The sequence below is a fragment of the Trachurus trachurus genome, assembly GCF_905171665.1.
Source record: "Trachurus trachurus genome assembly, chromosome: 14".
Taxonomy (NCBI): domain Eukaryota; kingdom Metazoa; phylum Chordata; class Actinopteri; order Carangiformes; family Carangidae; genus Trachurus; species Trachurus trachurus.
In genome coordinates, this window is record NC_139903.1 from 11904621 (window position 1) to 11922007 (window position 17387).

General features: G+C 41.2%; 1 protein-coding gene across 1 annotated transcript in view; it reads left to right on the top strand.

Annotated features, from left to right (window-relative positions):
* fgf11b (fibroblast growth factor 11b) overlaps positions 1 to 9931 on the top strand; it is a gene marked incomplete at both ends in the record, with an annotated part of 36106 nt that extends 26175 nt beyond the window's left edge. The window contains 2 exons of the mRNA XM_083986178.1: positions 9496 to 9694; positions 9795 to 9931. Of these exons, the coding sequence (XP_083842304.1) occupies positions 9496 to 9694; positions 9795 to 9931 (336 nt within the window). The remainder of the gene's footprint in view (positions 1 to 9495; positions 9695 to 9794) is intronic.
* Between the last annotated feature and the right edge of the window lie 7456 nt (positions 9932 to 17387).

A 17387-nucleotide genomic window follows, 5' to 3' on the forward strand; every position in this document is an offset into this window, starting at 1 on the left:
AAACAACAAGCAAATTTATGTTTTGCATTTGGTTCTCTTACTGTACCGAAAATGAACCGAACCGAGACCTCAAAACCGAGGTACGTACCGAACTAGGGCTGTTCGATTTTGCCCAAAAGTAAAATCTCGATTTTCTTCTCTCAAAAATCGATTTCCGATTACGATTACGATTTTTTTGTTAAATGACAAACTATTTTGTGTGCTGTTTGTGTCTTTTTAAATGGACCTAGAGTCTAATTAAAAAAAAAAAAAACATCTATCTATCTATCTATCTATCTATCTATCTATCTATCTATCTATCCTTTTTATTCAAAACTTTGTTTCACAATACAAAACAGTTTTTCAAAATAATATGCAATATATAAAGCACGTCTGTCTGTCTGTCTGTCTGTCTATCTATCTATCTATCTATCTATCTATCTATCTATCTATCTATCTATCTACGTGACGTCAACTGACTGCCTTCCACTGATTGGCCAGAGCGTTGTCACCAGAAGAGTCGCAAGCGCGACGTCCGACCATACATCCGTCACGAGAATCAATACCGCTCATTTTACAGTAAAAACACACCGACAAACTGTTGTTATTCTGTCACCTGAGTTAAATGTCTGCTGTGTGGAAAACCACGCGGTCCGTAATCGAGACGACGCGGCTGTAGCCGCTGTTATATGACGACCCCGCCCCCGCTGAAGAACTCAGCTGTAACTTAGAAAATCCTTGTCATATCACAGTACCGCTGTGATATGACGGCCGAGTCGAGCCGAGCCGAGCCGAGCCGAGTAGAGCTGTAACTGTGTAGTGGAAAAGGGCTGTTGGTCTTTTTGGCAATGAAACCCTCGCTGGTCATAGCAGAATGCCGACATGCTTGTTTACAGTGTGTGGGGAGAGCAGTGGGAGCGCGTGATGGGAGGAAGGAGGCGGCAGTCATTACGGTAATTCAGCGCAGCGCAGATTCATGAACGGGGGTTTACCGTAATTACCCTAGTTAGAGTAAAAAAATTGATTTTTAGGATTTCACGTTTTTAACATCGTCCTAGCCAAATAATCGCGATTACGATTTTAAATCGATTAATCGAACAGCCCTATACCGAACCGTGACTTTTGTGTATCGTTACACCCCTAATTGAAACCATTGGAAACATAATACAACTCTACCGGCCCGGAAGAGCAAAGCCGGCTTGACGTTGTACGCCACTTGTGGGACTTCCACAACAGGTAAACGGCGGCAGCAGGTACAATGTCAGCCGTGCTGGACCAATACAAACAGGAAGAGAAGAGCGACTCAGAGCGAGGTGAAATTCACTGAAATCGCTTGAATGACGTCATCAGAGTGATCTGTTGAATTGCGCCAAACTGATGAGCGACTGCAGCTGAGCGACAGAACGATATTTTGGAGTGACAGCGACAAAAATAAAAGGTCCGGTGTGAACGCACCTATAGTATTCCACAAGAACATGTGAGATAAGACGCTCCATTCTGTACAACTGCAAGTAGTAGTGTGTCTGTAGACCAGGGGCCGTATTCACAAAGCCTTTTATCTTACCGCTAGGAGTGCTCCTAACTTGCGCTAAAAGTTTTTACGTAGGAGTTTTTTCTTAAAAGCTATTCACAAAGCCGCTGAGACCGACTCTTACTAAGGATAAATCACTAAGAGCAGAGTAAGAGTGACGCCCTGGTGACGCCCTGTTGCTATGGATTACGTCAATTCTCGTGCACGAATTCGAGGCGCTCAACGCGGTGATTGGTTGTTGAGTGCCGACGCCGCTGTGCAACTGCAACTCCTATGAGGGTCAGTGCGCACACTCGCAAAGCAGCCGCTGGTTTTTTTTTTTCCACATTTGAATATTAAAGCAGAAGTAAGTGGTCCGGTCGTTTTCGCTAATGCTGCGTTCCAGGCAGGCTTTTGAAATAGTAAATTACAGCTTCAAGTCACAACTTACGACTTTGTAGCGTTCCAGGCAACCCACTCGTGTTTTTCCGACCTGTTTTACCTGTGAAAGTCACTATAACGGCCACTCGTAACTTCCGACCGGTTAACTCGTACCAGATCGAACTGGTACGACTTCACGGTCGGAAAAATACGAGTTTCCTTGAACGCACCATAACAGTCCTCGTCCCTGCGTCGCCACATTCACGGCGTCCCTTGGCTGCACACACAGCCCTGCATGCCGTTCTCTCTCCTCATTGGATAAAAACTGTAGGATACGATAAATGTTTTCTCCTGGGCTCAGAGCAGAGCAGAGTGACTGACAGACCCGTGTTTCGGTCCAAACACTCTATGTAAGTGATTGCTGTCGGAAGATATAACTATTTAAGACTTATATTAACACAAATATATCACTTACTTCTGCTTTAATTTTCACATTCGTTGACAGCCCTAATATTATATGGTGATCATAATAATGATGAGAAAAGAAAATGCATTACCCACATTTGTGGCCTATAGCAGGATTCGAACCCAAACTGACAACAAGTTTAGTTTACTGGGGGAGCTGCCCTATCACGTGAGCTATTACTACTAACTGATATATGTGTCTAGCGCACCCACCAACTTTTAAAAAATATTTTTGGCTCACATCAGCATGACTGCATCGCAGGGGTCGCAGTTACCTTGGTCCGACCGTTGTGACGCCTATATTGGACAGTCCGTCACCGTCACTACTCCCGTTTTATAGCGAAAATGTTGTAGATGAAAAAAAAAAAAAAAAAAACACAGACAAAAGGCACGTTGGGCATCAAAGGGCAAAGGGGCAGGTGCTCCAGCAACCCCCTCTGCAGCAATTCGCAGTCCTCCATACATTTGCCTGGCTGCAGCCATTTCCGATTCTTTGTGAATAGGTCTTACTGAGTTAGGAGTCCTCACGAGGACTTTTAAGCTCTCCCAGACTTAGGAGCTACTTTTAGGCCTAAAATACTTTGTGAATTACTCTCATTTTAAAAAACTAGGAGTCCTAAATTTAAGACTGACACGCCCACTTTTTTTAGGAGTTGCTCCTAAATAGAGAGCCTAAGCGGAAGCAGGAAGTAACGGTCACCATGGGACCTCAACTCTGAAAAACTCGCCATTCAAATGAATGAGACTGAAAATTTTATTTCGTGATCCGATTGAATTGCGCCATGAGAAAAAAATATGTCCTCTACCTGTTTAAAACATCACGTTTCATCCCGAGAAATCAGCAGTTTGTTGTAAAGCTATTGTAGAATAAAATTCAGAAGAATCCGTAACCAGAAAGACTACAAGTCGCGTAGGTGACGTCACACACCAAATGCCGCCCTTTCCCGTGTCAGTTGGTGACGTATTTTCTGTGGGACACAGATCTGTAGTCCGTAGAGCGGTCTTTACACAAAATACATTCTTCTGTTGCCGTTTTACGATAAACGGCTGATTTATCTTCATGAAACGTGATGTTTTAAACAGGTAGAGGACATATTTTTTTCTCATGGCGCAATTCAATCGGATCACGAAATAAAATTTTCAGTCTCATTCATTTGAATGGCGAGTTTTTCAGAGTTGAGGTCCCATGGCGCCGTTACTTCCTGCTTCCGCTTAGGCTCTCTATTCGGCCCTTAGGAGCTACTTTTAACCTTAAGATTCTTTGTGAATACGGCCCCAGAGCTCCAGCAATTGATTAGTTGGTTTGTTGCTCTAAATTGCAACTACTGTATGTACCCTAACCCTAAAGCTAAAGCAGTATCACCAAACTTTCCTAATTCCTAGTTTACCATTTGTGTGGATTTGCTGTATTTCTAATCAGATTTAATAGGAAATCCAATATATTTGGATTCTGGACTGTTTGTGAAGGGAATGACTGTCAGATTAATCGATAACTAAACAAGCTATTACTTGTGGACCTTCAATAATTCCAACATAGTGATCATATTGCGCTGCAATTTTTCTAGTTAGATTTTAAATTTTATATCAGATTAGTCATTTAAGATTATGAACATAAAGGTTTTGATCAGGACTTTCACAATACAGATAAAGTTGTTCATGTAACATTAAGGTGTGTCAGTTTTAGGAGGCAACAGCTGCTTATGAGAATTTCACCGCAGACGGTCTTTGGTCATTAAAGTCCTAAACAGACAGCTGTGAATGTATCACAATGAAAACTGGTAGAACCTTTTTGGACTGGTCAACTCTGGCCTGGTACAGCAAACAACTGCAGTATGTATGTGTACCTTTAATGCAATAAAATACTGTTTGTGATCCAATAGATCTGTGGCATTTGTGTGAGATAGAAAATGCGACATGACAGAGAAAGAGCATGAGACCTCTTGCTGAAAAGCTATGTCCTCTCCCTATTCCTTTCATTGGAGGATTGCATTGGGATGCAGGACAACACCAGTGGCAAGATAGCATCACTTTTATCACAGGACAGGAGAAAATGTGGACATTAGAAAAAGTAGCAGAGAGAATAATTGGCCAGAGCAAGAGCAAAGAGATGGAGTGGAGGAACGTATAGCTGAAGACATTGTGCCAGGCGGCCAATTAAGAGCACTTAGGGAAGGCAAAACCCATTCTTCCTGATAGGCTCCTGATCTACATTTTACCAGCTCTCTCCTTCCAAAATTGTCTGAGGGATACTATGGAGTGTAGCACTTATGATTTGTAGAGATATGAAACATGATGATGATGACGACGACGACAACGAGGACGACGATGATGGTGCAGAAAATTAAAAGCAAAGACAGTGTGCAGCTGGTCACCTCTGTCACTGTGGGTCGAAGAGGGGAATGTCAGTTACCACTCCTTACAGCTGCTGAATATTGACAGGAGCCTTCCAGCTGTCAGTCAACACAGCAGAGGCATGTGTCCCTGCACATTATCATCCACTCTCTTGTCATGCAAGCATCATGCCTCCCTGGGCTATCATAAAGCATCACAGCCAGACCATACATGTGTGGTGTTAGACAGTATTAACTGTCAGTCTCATCCTCTGCAAAGCCCTTTTAATAAGCACGCCTAGGCCCTATTGACTTACGTAACGTGGCGTGCCATGGTGGATCTACATCTGGCTCGACAACAACATCAGCAACATGCTCTGCTGGTGGCTTCCTGCGCTGCACACAGATTATGTGCATGTGTGTTTGTGTAACCTAGGATTGTTGTGAATGAGCTTCACATTTCAGTGGCTTGCTGCAGCAGTAATGCAGTACAATGGGAATATGGTGGGATTACTGCAGCTGGGCAGATTTCACAGCTTCCCATAGATTACCTAGGGAGCTGGTGGGACAGTCAATAGATGCAAGCAGCCTGTATGACACTGTGACCCCTGCTGTCTACATAGGGGACTGCAAATAACTGCATGTCAGAAAAAAAAAAATTGGATTCCAGAGATAGAGCTACATTTTCAGGGGCATCAGTTCTTATTTCATGCTTGTGCATGCATGATGAAGTGAAAGTAAACAAGATATTAAATATTATTCATGGATTTTCTATCTCTTCAGTCATAACTTTCATTTCAGTTTTTACATCCTAATTATATGCAGGGAAGGACATTAGTCGAGTCAGGGAGATGCTGTCCTATGAGTTCTAGTGTGTTTTATTAGTACTTCACTGTCCTTATTTAGTAGTAAGTGCAATCCCAGTGTATGGTGGCATGGAGAGTTAAGCTTCCTGAAGCAGGTAGAATAGATGTAATCAGACACGAGGGATAAAGGAGGAGGTGGTGTGTGTTGGGTGGCGGGTGGAGGGGTTGGTGGGGGCAGTTGGGACGGTGCTCTGCATCATAAAAAGGTTCTTCCCATCTTAGGGATTCTCAGCACGAATGCCTACATATTACCTTTCTCATCTGCTTTCGTTTAAATTCATTTTTTGGCTTGAAACACATGGAAGCGACGCTGTCCAAGTCGCTAAATAAGTCATAGTAGTGGAAAGAGCTTTTTATTTCATTTTTAGTATGAGCACCAACCATTTAGGTGGAAATGTTCTGCCATCACTCTTGGAAATGTGCAACACTCAACATATCTTCAGCAATTATTTAACTGCACAGGTAAATCGGGCAGTTGGAGTGAGTACACCCTGGGTGGTCTTTATAATTCTGCAGAGGTCTGGAGGTTACCTCAAGGTCAAAGATGGGGATACAACATCATCATTATATCAGCTGGAAACAAGCATATTGGCCTTTGTGCATGGTTATGAGTGTTTCTTGAGAATTTTGTTTCCAGCAGCAGTGATGTGATTGTAATGAGGATGTCAGGTCAGCATAGTACAACTAATGTTTGAATCCGAGGACATTAAACCATTTAGGTTTCCAGACTGCCTGGCACCCTCTCATATCCTCCTTGATAATCTCTGTCTTAACTATACTACTCATTTTGTCTTATTTTTTATTTACTTACTTGCTCTATCTGTTTGGCATTTGTACATTAAATCCCAAGAAATTGTTACTAGTTTGCTTTCCTTGTCAGCGTTACAAATCTCAAGTCCATCAAGATGTACAGTATGTGTACAGGAAAATTGTGAGTTGAGTTTAAATTTGTATCTAAGATGCCAATTACTGTGGCATTTCTTCGCAGCCAAAACCCATTCTGTTTTCACTTTTCCAGCAGGAAAAACACTGGTTAGTGAATACAGCAGAAACACTAATTATAATACAAATTCAATTTATTATAAAAGGAGATATATTTCATTGTCTTGTCTGTTCTCTCGGTATATTTTCCCCCAGACCTTAAGAAGATGTGGATTCTATCATTAGGCTTATTTCAGGGGAATGATTATGAAGGGTAATTATAGGATGACTTGGGAGAGTGTTATCATTGGTGTCATTTCAGAAGTCGAGCTGAAGGGTATTTTGCTGGAGTGATGGGTACTCTTTCCAGAGGGACACGAGTGTCATATCGTGGGGTGTTGGCAACTAAAGCCCTTGTCAGCCCGGCATTTTGGTCCTGTGGGAGATGCAAAGAAGCAGGTCCCTTTCTCTCCCTTACTAATCTCCTCTATTACCCAGCAACCCCTCTGTCCTCTCTGAGTGATCTTCTGCTCTCTTTCCTGTCTCTCCTACCTTTCCCCTTCTGTCTCCCGCACTTCCCACCCTCTTGCTCTCTGGCCTGATTAATAATGAATGAAGCGGATCATCTATCGATCTCATCCTCTTTGTGTTAGCACAGCAGAAGATATCAAACCTGTCAGAGGATCTTAAAATAGCTCTCCAATGTGATGGTGATGGGAGTGGAAGAGTTTGTTGACTTAAGGGTAGGGGCATGTTGTTGTATTTTTTTTTAACGGTGGGAAGACAGCTGTTAAACGGGCATAAACTGTGGTGGAGCAGAAAGACAGGAGTGGATGTAGAAAGGGCACAAAGTCCTGAACTGTCATTTCAGCTAAAGATGATGCCTCCCAGTGAAGGAGAAAGGTGATGATCTGTGATAAGTGTGAAACTGGAGGTCTCTCATGCCTTCTCAATCTACTTTTGGCTCTTTATTAAAGCTTGCCTATGCCAAGTTGTGATCCTTTGGCCCTCTTCTGTCGTCTTGAGTCTCAGAGAAATTCTGCACTCAGCCATTTCTGCCCTGCTGCTCTCACTTAATCAATCCAGCAGATTGGCTTTGCTCTCTGACAGGGGAAGGACCCTGTCGAGACCCTGATGGAGACTAAGAGAGATGTATATCTGTCTCTCTTGGTTAATATCACCAGTCAACATTATGCAGGGTTCAGTAGTCCTTATGTTGAGGACAGAGAGGCAGGGGAAGTGCTGCAGGAAAGTGATCATTTACAATGACTAGCTGAACTGTTGGACTGGATCCAAGTTTTGATAATTAGATTTTGTAATGTCTATTCAGATTTAACCAGTCGTGGACGATTGACAATACATGAGAGTAGTCTATATTAAAAACCTGAGTGATATCATGCTCATTCAGTGTTTTCTGTCTTTTACTATGTCACCATCCCTGAAATTTCATAGCTAGGACACACACATGTACACACACAAGCCCACTCCTCCATGTAGCCAGTGTGCAAGCAGTTGTGGTGGCAGACCCATGGTGTGAACATATCAATTTAAAAATTCATCATATTTTGACAGATTGTACAGGGATGCCAGTTGCCTACTAATGCTGTGAGCACTCATCTTACATTATAAGCACTACTAGCCTAAACAAGCCCACACAGATACAATAAATAACATTAATGGTAACATTTCAGGACATGAACACGATGACAATATGTTGATACCAGTTCATTATTGAAATGCCCCCACAGTGAATTCTGCAAACAGATTTGGATCTGTATTTTGGAGATGCTTAGATTGATTGATTTTGTTTTCCCATTAGACACTGCAGACCTGTCACTGCAACAGCTGATGCCAATTCACCTGCTTTTGTAAAGTTTTCTACTCTTTTGTAGTTGCTTGCAGACCACGATTGTTGTAGGGTTTTGTCAGTCCCACAAGAATCACACTTCAAGTATGATATCTAAGGCATCTTTGGGACATACAATACTGTAGAAGTGCTGGCAGAATTTTCAAAATTTTGACATTGACTTGGTACCAAAGTATCAGCTCTCCTGACATGTCTATTTGTGCCCTGAAATAAAGCAGTGTCAGCCCCTGATTACAGGTCTTTGATGTCAATGAGGCTTCAGTGGTTCTATTAACAGTTGATTTTCTAAAAGTATAACCATAACCATGTGTTGTTCATTATAATAATGATAACATAGATCCCATGACCTTACAAATTTTTTACAAAACCTTTAAGAAAGCACTTTAACTATACAGTAATGCTTCCCTTTAGCAGACCATGTTCTCACAGACAACTTGGCTATAGTGGTGACCTTTGATTTTACCCATGGCACTATTTCCACTAGCAATAACATGTGAAAAAAAACCTGTGGTGGTAGGCTACACACGCAGCAAATAAACATGCACTTGCATATAAAATTATTCTAATAGTTTACATTCCTTGTAGTTTGATACCAAAATCCAATCTACATGTTTCATAAAAGCTTGGAAGGTTATTGACCATTAAAGACTTGGCAGATTTGTCTTCTGAACTTTCGATGCCTTTTATGCAGTGTGCATTTTGACGTCAGAATTTAGATACAGTTTGAAATTTTCCCTCACATAATGTATATGTGTAGATTTGATTTGTTATTGTGTTGTTGTAGGTGTCAGTTTCAGTTCTTTTCATCTTTACTGCTCTTTTCCTTTGGGGATGTGTTATGTTTAGCAAAGATGTTAATGCTATACCTCATTGTATAGTATGCATTCTTGTCTTCTTGTTCCCAAAGGGGCAGGATGTTCATGCTTTCAGAGAAACACAACTCCAGATATAATTCTATCCATCCTTTCCCTCAGGAAACAGCCACCTAATTAATGTTTTCCACTGCTTATGTCCATGTATTACTTTCTTCAAGTGTGCATTTACATGTACTGGAGTTCATGTTCAAAGAACCATAAAAGCTAACAGTAAACAGTTTTCCAGTGACATTTGCTCATTGTTTTTCTTCTCATGCTTTGTTTGCTAATGAGGATACACCTCCACCCCTCTGCTTTCCAGGATAACTTCACTCCAGAGTGTAAGTTCAAGGAGAGTGTGTTTGAGAACTACTACGTTACATACTCCTCCATGCTGTATCGCCAGACCCAGTCTGGCCGCTCCTGGTATATCGGTATCAATCGTGATGGCCAGGTCATGAAGGGCAACCGGGTAAAGAAGACCAAAGGAGCTGCACACTTCCTGCCTAAAGTTATAGAGGGTTTGTGTCCTTTATGTCACTTTGGAACAATTGAAATCAGTTTATCTTTAGTTATGTATCACCTCTTTAATTATTAACAACTATTATCTTTGTCTCACAGTTGCAATGTATAAGGAGCCATCACTGCACGAGCTCGCCGGTGAACCAGTGAGTCCTCCCCGGAAGACGGTGAAAACGTCAGATTCACCTTCCCTAAAGAATGGACAGAAAGAAGCTCCCAAGGCTGATGCCTCATAGCACAGGAGACTGAGGGTGGGACAAAGGGCAAAAGTGACACTGGGAACACAGTTACCAATTATGCACTGAGGGTGGCTGAGGGAATGGCCCTCACTGGCCACCACATTCCAGAAGTGCACTACGAGATGCTGGGGGATAAAGGGTCAGCAGTCCATCGGCAGCCAAGAAGCCCCGAGAGAGGAGTCCCCCCTCACCTGTCACCACAGAGAAAAAGCCCAGAGCCCGAGACAGGACTACTACCACCACCTCCCCCTCCCACTGTTCTCTGCCCCCCTATGACTCCCTTAATGCACAGTCTCCTTCATTTCTCTGTCATACTCAAGCTTCTTTGTCCCGCTGACAATTTCATCTTTTCTCCCATGCCTACCAACCGTCTGCTCTATTGTACTGTATATTCACCACTCGCGCATTTCCAGCGCTGACTCTGCATCATAATCCTCACCCATGGGCCCCCCTCTTGAGCCCTAAAGTTGGTGACAGTGTGGCTCAGCCAGCTTTCCACCCACCATCTGCCGACCAGCTAAGCTAATCACCAAGGTCAACTAAAGCTCAAAGTGAGATGAGAGAGCTCAGAGAGGAGAGATATCTGCCGGGAAGCCCGGGTCAGATCAGGTCAGCGGGGCAAGATGAGTTTATGAGAAATTGTGTGCACAAAGTTATTTAAGAAGCAGTTTATGACAACTACATATCAACTTTTCAAACTCCCAATTTTTCTTTAGTTTTTTTCAGTTTGAATGAACTAATATTTGATTATGACAGCCAGAGGGAAAAGAGACAAGGACATGGAGACTGTCTGTAAAATATGATTAAGATGATAACAATATTGAAAACAGAACATCAAAACACTAGCACGGTGGTGATAGTGTTAGAAATGACAGTCTTGATAACAAAATATGGATTTCAGAGTATGATAGCAGCTCACAAGAAAGGCACTGCCTTCAACAGTATCCAATAAAATAACTATTCTTCCTGGGAAGATGAGCCATAAAATAGATCTTAAATTACTACAGGTTTAAACCAGGCTCCTATTAAAAGGATCAAAAAGCCTGAGCAATATTTGTACCAACAAGCCAGAATAATAAAAAAAAAAAAATTAATGAGCTTGTGAATGAGTGAGAGAGTGAGCGACACACTCCCTCCAGCCTCTTTTCTCTACCAGGTGACCACTTATTACTGCACTAGCTCATTAAAAGCTACAAATGAACAACTGGGTCATGTTTTAAATCCAGGGTGGATCTGAACCCAAGTCACATGAAAAAGAAGCTGTAGTGTATACTTCACTCAGCATCTGCTGTCAGCATAAAGCCAGGTTTGAAGCCAAACATCAAAGCCAGAGGAGCCTCTGAGCTGGAGCACTTGTTATTCTGAGAATGTCTGGCAGCTTATCCACTCACTAGCTTTATCACATCACCTTGTGGAAGAAGCACCCTCAGAAATGTAGTTGTCTGGGCGAATGTCTTGGGTGTGATTGTGTTTTAACCCCAGTGCGCAGACGTCTTCGACAGTTCAGATGCCCCGTAAGATTCTGTGTGTAAGTGAGTGCATGTACAGAGGTTAGATAGACATGCTGCACATAACCTCCGTCGTGTCCTGCGTATCTTTGATGTCGGCGTCTGCAAATAGGTGATACTTGGGGGAACATCCGTCTTTTATACTATTTCTACTGACCTTGGACAGTCAGAAATTTTCAAACATCAGGGAGGAGGATTTCTGGGCAACCTTGTGGGGACTGAACCAACAGAAAATATTTCCATTGAGCTAATATTTTGTTTAGATGTTGTTTCCTAATGCTTTGATTTGCACCGGGTTTATCAATCAGGGAGACTCATTAGAAAAATAACCCATGAGCTGATGGAAGTTGAGGCCTCTAAATGGGAGCTGTCAGGTTATTTTAGTGCTGTCTACTGTTGGGTGCTGTCCGCTCTGGTAAGCCGCCGAGGGGGGAGAAAAAAAATGTCACCACAATGTTCAGTCAAAGCGAATGTGCATGGATACCACCAACAAACACAGACAGCAGGAAGTCTCTTGCTATGTCAGGAAGAGCAATGATGGGAGATGTGGGAGGCAAAAGTGTAAAAATGCTCATCATGGCAGCTAAAAATCAAGTTCGATGCATCATTTTAATGTTAACATAATGTGAAGATGGGTTACAGTATGTGAAACAGAGGCTTTGGTAGTGTGCTGATGGTAAGAGCAAGTCTGAAATTGTGTGTTGAATTGTAAAGAGGTCAGTGCATGGAGGCTGATATTTGGAGAGAGTGAAGGATTAGCAGGTGTATTCTTGAGGAATGTTGATAAGGAATTTCTGCAGTAAAGTAAGCAAGATTTTTGGCAGGGTTTAATGCAGCATGTGGATATGTAAGACAAAGAAGCATGTAAAGCACTGTATGCTATTTATGACAGGGGGTCTACGGAGGAAATTAGTTGGAGAGCTTTGCATTTTTTTCCCATTAAGTCTTTTAATTTTCTGGGCTTTTCCAGGGGGAATATCATTCGGTTCAAATTTGGATGTTTTGTCCTTGCAGCGGATTTCGTATTGTCGACTTATACACCTCTATTTTTGACGAGCCAATACGCCCTTTTCACTGTGAATTTGGTACATCCTAGTATGGCTTCTATCTGTGCGTTACTAAGTACAAAGTGTGAGCACAGCAGGTAGTATACAATGTTATAGGCTTATTTTAGCCGTCAGTGCTCATACAGTTTTCAGTGTTTGTGTTCCATCTGGAGCTTCTTCATGCCAGTTCACATTTCAGTGTTGATCCTAAGTCCGTTCTATATAAGGAAAGCACTTGGAGGTGCAAAGCAGTGACTGAGTGACAGCAAGGGACTTTTGCATTCCAAAGTAAGACATAATGGCATTTTCCATCATTCATTAAGCCTATATAGTGGAGCTGTAAGTAACTACTCTATCTACTTGAATTTCTTCACCTTGTTTGTTCAATTTTTTTTTTTATGTGGAAAAGTGGTGAAAAACAAATGAGTGCTATAATATCTCATCACAATCAAGTTATTGCAAAATTATTGCAGCTCTGCTTTACAGTGGATCAAAACTGAAATGAAGCCAACTGATGACTTAAATGCCACTGTCACTTTATTGTTTTAAAAAATAGGGGAGATACAAATTCCTCCATAGATTTCTTAATCCCAAACAGCAGCAGTGCTTATCATCATGCTAAAATATGTACACAGTAAGTTGTCAGACAGTGATACTGCAAGTAGACAGACAAGCACAGAGAACGTTGAGCAGTGTGATGTTGAATGTGAGGTGAAGACTGACATAGAAGAAGAATGTAAGAGACAGATCTAAATGTAAAAGTGCATTTTATCCGATATATGTGAGATGAGGGGTGCAGAAAGCTGAAGTAAGTGCAATGAAGGCAACTGAATGCAGTGGTTAAGTGAAACTTGAATGTAACAGTTGATGGAGATAGTGGAGAAAGGCAGCCATCGAGCAGAAGAGATATTAAGATGTGCTTGTGCTGTTGTTGTTGTTTGATCAGGGTGAGAAAGTCTTATTTTGCCATTGAGAATACATTTATGGGACATCAGGGCTCAACAGATGCTGGATAGTGGGGTGGTAACGTGCAATAATAGTTTTTGTGCCCACGCATGAGAGATTTAGAATCATAATCCCTTTCCTACACATCTCCTTACCCGCATCCTACAGTATCTACAGCCTATTAACTTTCTTTTACACTGTCTTGCCTGTGTAGGAGTATACTTACAATGTGTTTATAAAAGGTTTGTGTGTCTGTGTGTGTATCTGTAATTAAGAGTAAGACAAGACAGAGAGGCAAGGGGAAAAAGAAAGGGCACGAGATTGAAACAGTGATCGATAGACTCAATAAAACATAGATGAGAGAACAGCCACCCTGTCATGGGTGCAAAAAAAAATCCCCAAGGTCAGCTGAAGAAAGGGAAATCTATTTGTTCATAATGAACTCAGAGGACTGTTGTTTAATTTCTATCTGTTAACTCTGCAACAAGACAGCTGCACAACAAGAGGCAGAATAGTTTTTCTCATTTCCTCAGAGCCTCTTCACAGGGCGTCTCAGACAGCTTCCTCTTGTTTGTAACTGCAGCCACATTGTCCACTAGTCTGTTACAGGTAGTACAAGTCCATAACATTAAAAAAACTCCCCAAACTGAAGACATCCAGAAGAGTAACTCATTAAAAAACTGGAAGCACGTTGCACCTTACAAGCACTGGGCATTGCTGGAAACATTTAAAATTGAACTCACCGTCTTGGGAGATTTTTAAAAGGTTATGAGAAACAACCAGGGAATCCCCCTCACTTTTCAGAGCAACTGGGACTAACGGGCAATAATGAGTATTAAACTGCGGCTGAGTCATCACCAGTGTTTGAGAATCACAGTGGGAATTTAAAGCTTTTATTGCACTGTACAAAAACTAACCAACATCCAGGGAACATTTTTGGAACAAATCTTGGAGACGTTTGATTTTGAGTGTACTACAAAGAACCAACAATGAATTTTAATCACACTGAGAGCAGTGTGCCGTACAACAGCATATAATAATGTTTATCTGTGACACGAGACCATTCTGAGCTATGCATCTTTTGATTTTAAGGTTTTTACAATGTCTGTGTGTAGGATTTTGTTATTGTCTTTTTTTCCTTCAAAGTGAGAAATGATCTAAGAGAACTATAATCCAGCCCAAATGCAGATCCTTATCATTTAACAGCTGCAGTTCAAAAACACAGTTCATAGCAGTGTTACATCCTAATGTGTCACAGGCACCGCTGTGATACCAATATGTTTAAATATGCAGATAGGAATGTGTGCCATGCAGTTTGACAAGTAATACGGAACATTCTTGTGTATAACTAGCTCCCTCTAATGGAAGTAGTTGGTTGCTAAAGGCTAACACTCTTAATGAATGAGGTGTATCAAATAAAAATAAAAATAAAAACTGAAATATATCCAGTATCTGGGGTTAGATGCTATGGATCTAATTTTGTGTAACTGTTTGTGGCAGTAAAATCAAGTAAACTTAAATTTAATTCAGTTACTTAATTAGAGGACAAATAATGTGTGCAATGCTCACTGTTCCTCTGCATTAAATTCTGGAAATATGACAATTCAGCAAGGTTGAGCCTTGGCTGCAACACTACACTGTGTTTAAAATATATTTCTAATTAAGTGAAAACTTAATTTTAAGAAAAGGGCACAATGCATAAGATATCTATTTTGTACTTGTTGAGTAGGCCTATTTGTTTTCTGCAGCAGCCAGATATTTTATTCATGTTTAAGTGAGACACATATTTTTCTGAGAAATGCAACAAATGTGACAGATGTTAAGTGTTCCCCTTAATAAATATACATGGCAGTGTACAGCACCTCCAAACAATAACACCCATCTGGATGACCTAAATGTACTGCTGCCAGTTTACATACATGTTTTATCAATAATATAAACAGTGTATATCTGATGTGCTATGTCAGATTTTCTGTCTTGTTTTTTGTCTTTTTTGTCAGAAATGTATCTAAATATCACTGTTGATGTTCTTTTAAAGTCCTTCAGTCTTTGTTCTTTTTTGTCATGTTTCCCCCTCAGAAGGAGACAGATACGCGTTTCTCCCCAAACGTTCCTCCGTTGGTGTGTTTTTTGTTTTGTTGTTGGTCGGCAACGCTGCTGTATCCACACTGATTTGTCTCTTGAGTGAACTTCACCCAAACTGAATCCCAGTGTGCGACTGAGCTGTGTGTTTGTGAAAGATGCAATGTATTCAAGTGGAAACAGCAGAATAACAATTCCTAAACCCAACATGTGTCCTGTCATACCCAGCAATGACCTTGGTGGTCTCCAGAGGTTTAGTCACGCAAGTCTTCCAGAAAGTTCCCACAACCTCTCTCTCCTACTGATAAGGACATGGGTTTCTTTCAAGCCAATCTTCTTGTCTTCCGAAAAAACTGACACTTAAAAAAATTCTGAAAAAAAAAAGAACAAAAAAAAAAAAGCCATAAATAAAAATGGGCCTTGGCACTGATTAGCCACAGAGAGAAGGCCTGGATTCTCAGGCACATCCCGAGTGCTACCAGGGATTTAGACACATGTTGGACTCCTGACAATAAGAGCCAAAGGAGGCAGCAGGAACACCATGGCTTTTTGCCCACTTTGCAAAGCAGGAAAGAAGACCAGCAATATGCATCGAGAACTAACAGCCTGTACTCAAGGAGGACAAAGATATTCAACAGGCTAAAAAAATACAATCAGGATTTGCAGGCTACAAAGGGAATTGCTGCAGTAGTCTGCATAAATAACTGAGAATTGTCTAGAAAGACATGGACATCTTTTTTGCAAAGCATGCATATGTCACTGTTCTTTGGCTCATTGCGGATGACTCCCTCTCAGTATCAAGCCCTCGAATCACCCTCGCTCCATATTTGCCATCAGACCTGTGTACATTTCTACAATAACTCCTACGTGAATTGAAAGGAGATGTCTTATTATGGAATATTATTCAATAAAATAACATATATTTGTATGATTGTACGCTGTGCTCTTCGATGTTTTGTCCTCTTTGTCTGACTTCTTTTAAAAACTCTTTATTAAACTGCTGTATTAATTACCTCTCTGGGAAAGAAACCGTCAGACATTTGCCTTTCCATTACAGTAGGGAAAGTTCCTACACTGACATGAGGCTATTGTTAATTTAGCAAGACAGCAATGTGTTTATGAGCTTTATTTGAGCAGCAAGTAGCTAACATTACCTAAGCTGAAGCAGGCGGATGGATTGTGGCGGACATAATGAATGGGAAACACTGCATGTCTCCAAAACTTATCAGACAGGTTTCCAGGATGTCAAGTAGCCTACTCATTTCAATGTAACAATTGCCGATGAGAACCGGTGTCAAAAAGGAAAAAAAGAAAGAAAGAAAAATTGATCACGGACTTCATGATAGATTTCCATGGCAATGATCGAGGCTTCGAAGCTTCGAACTAAGCTTGACAGGGGTGCATTACATTGTACGGCATCTTTGGAATATGAGGTTGGATTAAGGAGAATTCAAGGAACAAGTGTTGAACAGGATTGCATCACATTTTACAAGTGTAGCCTTAATAAAGTGGCCCCTGAGTGTGTGTATGTGGAAATACCTCATAACTATGGCTGAGGTATTTTCCAAAACAGCTGAGCTAGCCTATATTTTAGGACGACTTAGACTACTTGGGCTAAATAGGGGAAGCTAGTGAATTACTATAATAACTTATAACAATAACTAAATAAACATAACTTTCTCATGTGATTGTTCAACACCAGCAGGAGAGTTATCTTAGTAAAATAGCATGTAGCTGAAAAAAGACAATATTTTAGATGAGGTTCACTTGCCCACACTTGCTGAATAAATCATGATCAAAATGACTAATCTCTCACAATGATGTCCTCTCAACAGGGACTGTATTTGATCATTAGTCTAATTCAAACACACC